Source organism: Tupaia chinensis, unplaced genomic scaffold, assembly GCF_000334495.1.
Source record: "Tupaia chinensis unplaced genomic scaffold, TupChi_1.0 Scaffold144899_1, whole genome shotgun sequence".
In the NCBI taxonomy this organism is placed as follows: domain Eukaryota; kingdom Metazoa; phylum Chordata; class Mammalia; order Scandentia; family Tupaiidae; genus Tupaia; species Tupaia belangeri.
The window spans coordinates 3,344,565-3,349,568 of NW_006204759.1; the positions used below are offsets into that span (position 1 = coordinate 3,344,565).

The following is a 5,004-nucleotide window of genomic DNA, read 5'->3' on the forward strand; positions in this document are numbered from 1 at the left end:
CTATCAAATGCCAGGGTCTTGTTTTTCTATGGATGAGTAGTATTTCATAGAGTATATGTACCACATTTTTCAATTCATTCCTCTGTTCATGGACATTTGGGTTGGCTCCATGTCTTAACAATTGTAAATATTGTTGCAATAAACATAGATGTGCAAGGACTTTTCTGACTGAGTATTCTCCTTTGGGTAGATACCCAATTCTACTTCTTTGGGTAGATACCCAGAAGTGGAATTGCTGGATCATATGGTAGTTCTATCTGTAGATCTTTCATGATCTCCTTGTTGTCCTCCACAGAAGCTAGACCAATTTACCTTCCCACCAGCAGTGGAGGATAGTTCCCCTTTAACCACAGCCCTGCCAGCACCTATAATTAATTTTTTTTTAAGTTTTCACCATTCTGACTGGGCTTAGGTGGTATCTCATTGTAGTTTTGATCTGCATCTCCCTTATTATGAGGGATGTTGAGCATTTTTTTCATATGCTTTTTGGCTGTTCATATGTCTTTCTTAGAGATTTGTTTGTTCAGTTCATTTTCCTATCTTTTAATTGGGTTGACTTTTTCTTTTTTGAAGTAAAGAAAAGGGTGGAATTTAATTTTATTTTTAGGGCATTGCAAAGTATGAAATTCCACATAGAAATAAGAAACCCATTTGGAGGACAAGCTTCATACGGTATGTACAGTTTGGAACTGTTCAAGTATAGTTCATTGAAAAAGTGCTACAATAACAACTACATTTAAAAAGAGTTCTTGGTAGAGAAACAATAAGACAAACTTATATCAAACATAGTACATGACAAACACCTCTGTGCCTCAGCTGTGTAGTCTAGAAGTTAAAGGTCCTGGGACCTGCACTTTGAAGGTTTAGACGTCAGAGATAGTTTGGACATAGCTTTCTGATCTTCCTAGTCCTCTACAGAGAAATACTTTTCAATAAAGTTTAATGAAGCCTTGTACACAGACTCATTTTCATGGTTTTGTAGGGCTTCAATTTTTATCCAGGCCTCCACATTCTTTGATCATTATACTAAGTTTCTCAGTTTCTTCTAGCTGCTCAGCAGCCTGAAAGATATTTGAAATGGCATCCAAGATAACCAGAATAATTTTGATATCTTTCACAGTTAAGTGGTTCATCAACAATTCTATGATGCCACAGTGGAGAGGTATACAATCTGCTCAACTGTTCTGCTTATGTAGTTTGTCACAGCCCACACAGCCTCCTTTTGTGTCTTAAAGTCAGCCTTGGAGACCACTTGTCTTGGAGATAAGAAATGGGACTAACCTGTAATTCATAACCTGCTGAATCTGGTCCTACCTACCAGCGGTGATGTTGGACATTGTCCAAGTAGCTTCCTTCTGAATATTCATTTTGGAGTTAGTTAGCAGGCTGGGAAAAACAGCAAGTACTCCAGCATCTATCACAACCTGGGTATGTTCATCTCTCCCAGTGACAATATTACCTATGGCTCTTAGGGCAGGAGTCACAATGGGCAATTTGGTAGCTCCTAGAAACTTCACAAATTGGGGAATAACTCCTGTTTTCACAACTATTTCAATCCAGTCATTTGGACCATTGGTAAGGTAGGAAATAGCCCAGCAGGTATCTGCTAATACTTCTGGATCATCGTGATGCAGAAGATGGACTAAAGTAGGAAGAATCTGTACAACAGCATCTAGCGAGGGTGCAGGATTCTTGTTGCAGCAGAGGTTTGAAAGTGTCCAAGTAAGGTTATGTTATGTAAGTAACCACATGCTAATGATGACATATCAGGAACTGCAAGGAGAGCCAACGGGTCTCCATACTTGATAACCAGGTCCTGGAAATCTGAACCATCCCCTGCAATGTTTCCCAGAGCCCACACAGCTTGTTCACTGGTGTGTGTGTGTGGGGAGGTGCCAGTGGAGAAATAAATGCTGGGATAGCACTTCCATTCACCACAGTCTTGGTCTGTTCTGACATCCCAGAAGTAATGTCAGTGAGTACCCATGCAAATTCAAAATGGATAGGACTGAAATAATTTCTGCCCAAGAAGGACACAGATTTTGGAATCAACCGAGCCCACATGATGTTATCTATGGGGGACTGATTTTCCCTAGAAAGCAGCTTCCTATCAGATTGAGTATCCTGGAGCTGACTTTCCAAAATGTTGCCATTTATGCCTTTGACAATGTCATCAACCAATTTACAGTGCCCTGGTTGTTGTGGTTTTCCTGCACTGGAGAAGTAACATCATCTGGAACTGAGCTTACATTTCTTCTTTTCAGCATCTGGTTATTATCTTTCCTAGCTTTCCTCAGCTTCACATTACCTTCTATTCTTTGCAGCCTCATTTCTGTACTGTCTTTTCCCTTGTTCTTGAATCTGTTAAGGTGGACAGGTGGTTAATTTGCATTCTCATTGGTGGACATGGTTGTGAGACAAAGGGAGAAAGCTGCACAGATGGCTCAGGCTCCCACAAGAGGCAGCGCAGGGCTCACAAGCTGGGGATCTGCTGCCCTCTGGGTTGACTTTTTTTAGGGTGGGCTAAGCTGCTTGAGTTCCCTGTGTATTGTGATTATCAGTCCCTTATCTGAGATACAGTTTACAAAAATATTCTTCCATTACTGTGTCCTTTGCTGTGCAGAAACTTCTTAATTAGATGCAATGCCAGTTGTCTATTTTGGGATTATTGCCTATGCTTTGGAGGTCTTATTTAAGAAGTCTTTGCTTACTCCAATGTCTCCCAGCGTTTCTCCAGTGTCTGACTTATCTGGTTCCTTTCTCTCTTCTTCTTAATTAGTCTAGCTAATGATGTGTCAATTTTGTTATCTTTTCAAAGAACCAGATTTAGTTTCATTCATTTTCTGTATAATTTATTTTCTATTTCATTAAGTTCTGCTCAAATCTTTATTATTTCTTTTTTTCCTGGAATTTGTTTGATTTTGTTTTTTTCCAAGTCCCTCAGGCATGATGTTAGGTTGCCAGCTCTTCATCTTTTTCTTATGCACATTAATTGCTGTGAACTTCCCTCTTATGACTGCGTTACCTGTGTCCCATAGATTATGGAATTTGTGTACTCATTATCATTGGTTTAAATGAATCTTTTGATTTCAGTCTTAATTTTATTTGTTTGTTTGTTTGTTTACAATCATTCACTGTACAGCAATTTAGTATACAGAATTAGATTTTCCATCCAGAATACTTTGTATATTGGCTCAATCAGGGATATTACCATACATGTTATCATCAACAAATAATTTTCTATTTCTTTTTTCTTATATATTTTGCTTTATTTCCCCCCCTTGATTCCCTATCTCTCACCCTCTGACCCCCCCCCCCATTCTCCCACTCTATCTGTGGTATGTACAGTTTTGCATGCTTTTTTCCCACATTTTATTGATTTTCTAAAGATCTTAATCCATTTAAAAACTTTCAATAGAAAGCACAGCTAATATATACCTGTCTATGAATGCCTGTCTGACTTTAGGCATAAGCCCGAGTGAGTAAGGTGAACACACTATAAAGTAGCACCTTGCTGGAGCTAGATAGCTTATTGCAGTCATTAAATAGGTATTAATAGTTTTTTAATGCATTTTTTATTTTGAGAAAAACAGTTTTAGTTTTAATAGATCAAAATAAAAAAATGTTAAGAGAAATTTGCTTAAAACTTTAAGCCAGGGAAATGTTAGGATTCAGTTAAAATAGTAGGTAGATGAACCTATCAGCAGTTCAAGAGAAGACAAAAATTTTTAAATATGGAAATCAAAGCATCAAAGAAAATCTATATTGTTTTAGTCTAAAGTAAAAAATATTATATTTCACTAGTTCAGACTCATGTAATTAATCTCTCCTCTATTGAATTTGCAATGTTACTGTGGTCTTATCTTTCCATTTAAACTCTGGAAGTTAACATTCAACTCCAGACTTATCTCTACCATTAGACTGGCTATTCTCTTGATTTTTTTTTGTACTTTGATTTCTGCATGTCTGGCTTTAGTTTTCCTGGGATAGCACTCTTTTGAGTACTTCTTGGAGAGCTGGTTTGGTGTTGGTAAATTATTTCAGATTTTGTTTATCTTAGAATGTTTTTGTATTTTTTTTCCTATTTGAAGGATAATAATCTTGTGGGATATCATATTCTTGGTTGAAATTGTATTTCACTTAACACTTTGAATATATTTTCCCATTCTTTCCTTGCTAGCATTGTTTCTGACGAGAGGTCCAATGTTAGCTTTATGGGATATCCTTTGAAAGTTAACTTGATGTTTCTGTCTTGCCAGGTTTAGTATCCTGTCTCTGTCTGTGGTTTTGGTCAATCTGGCTATGATATGCCTTGGGGAAGATCTTCTTGGGTCGATTCTATGTGAGGTCCTCTGTATTTCTTGGGTCTGAATATTTGAGTGCCTCTTGTAGGCTTGGAAAGTTTTCTTCCAGGATTTCATGAAATAGATTATCAATGCTCTTATTAGTTTTTTTCACCTTCTGGGATACCAATGATATTGATGTTTGGGCATTTGATGGTATCTAGTATTACTCATAAATTATTCTCATTTTTTGAGGGTTACTTTTTCAGTCTTTTTGGTGAATTTTTCTAGGTCAGAGGTTCTATCTTTTACATTTGAGATTCAATCTTCTGCACGATCTAATCTGCTTTTGATATTTTCAAGGGAAGTTTTGATTTCCTATATTACTGCCTTCATCTCTACCAATTTTGTTTGATCCTTTTTATGATGCGTATCTTCTCTTTTAGATTGTGCAAGAACTTCTTCACCTTCTGGAACTTGTTGGCTCTTTTCCCCTGCATCTTCTGAAGTTCAGTGTCTCTCTTCTTCTGCATCTCTGTTAGCTTAGTCACTAAGAATATTTTAAATTATTTATCTGATATTTCCATGAGTTCCCTTGTATTCTCTGTGGAGGAAGAGGAGTTATTCTTTTCCCTTAGAGGAGAGATATTACATATATATATATATATATATATATATATATAAAACATTTTTTTATTTTTGTGGGTTATATATGTGAACA

The 5,004-nt window shown here is 36.8% G+C and overlaps 1 protein-coding gene across 1 annotated transcript in view; it reads right to left on the minus strand.

The window, feature by feature from the left end:
- Window positions 1-986: 986 nt before the first annotated feature.
- Window positions 987-5,004, minus strand: part of LOC102494069 (olfactory receptor 1A1) — a 19,711-nt gene continuing 15,693 nt past the window's right edge. Inside the window, exons 3-4 of the mRNA XM_006167616.2 lie at window positions 1,319-1,691; window positions 987-1,141 (exon numbers count right to left, since the gene is read on the minus strand). Coding sequence (XP_006167678.2) covers window positions 987-1,141; window positions 1,319-1,691 — 528 coding nt within the window. The remainder of the gene's footprint in view (window positions 1,142-1,318; window positions 1,692-5,004) is intronic.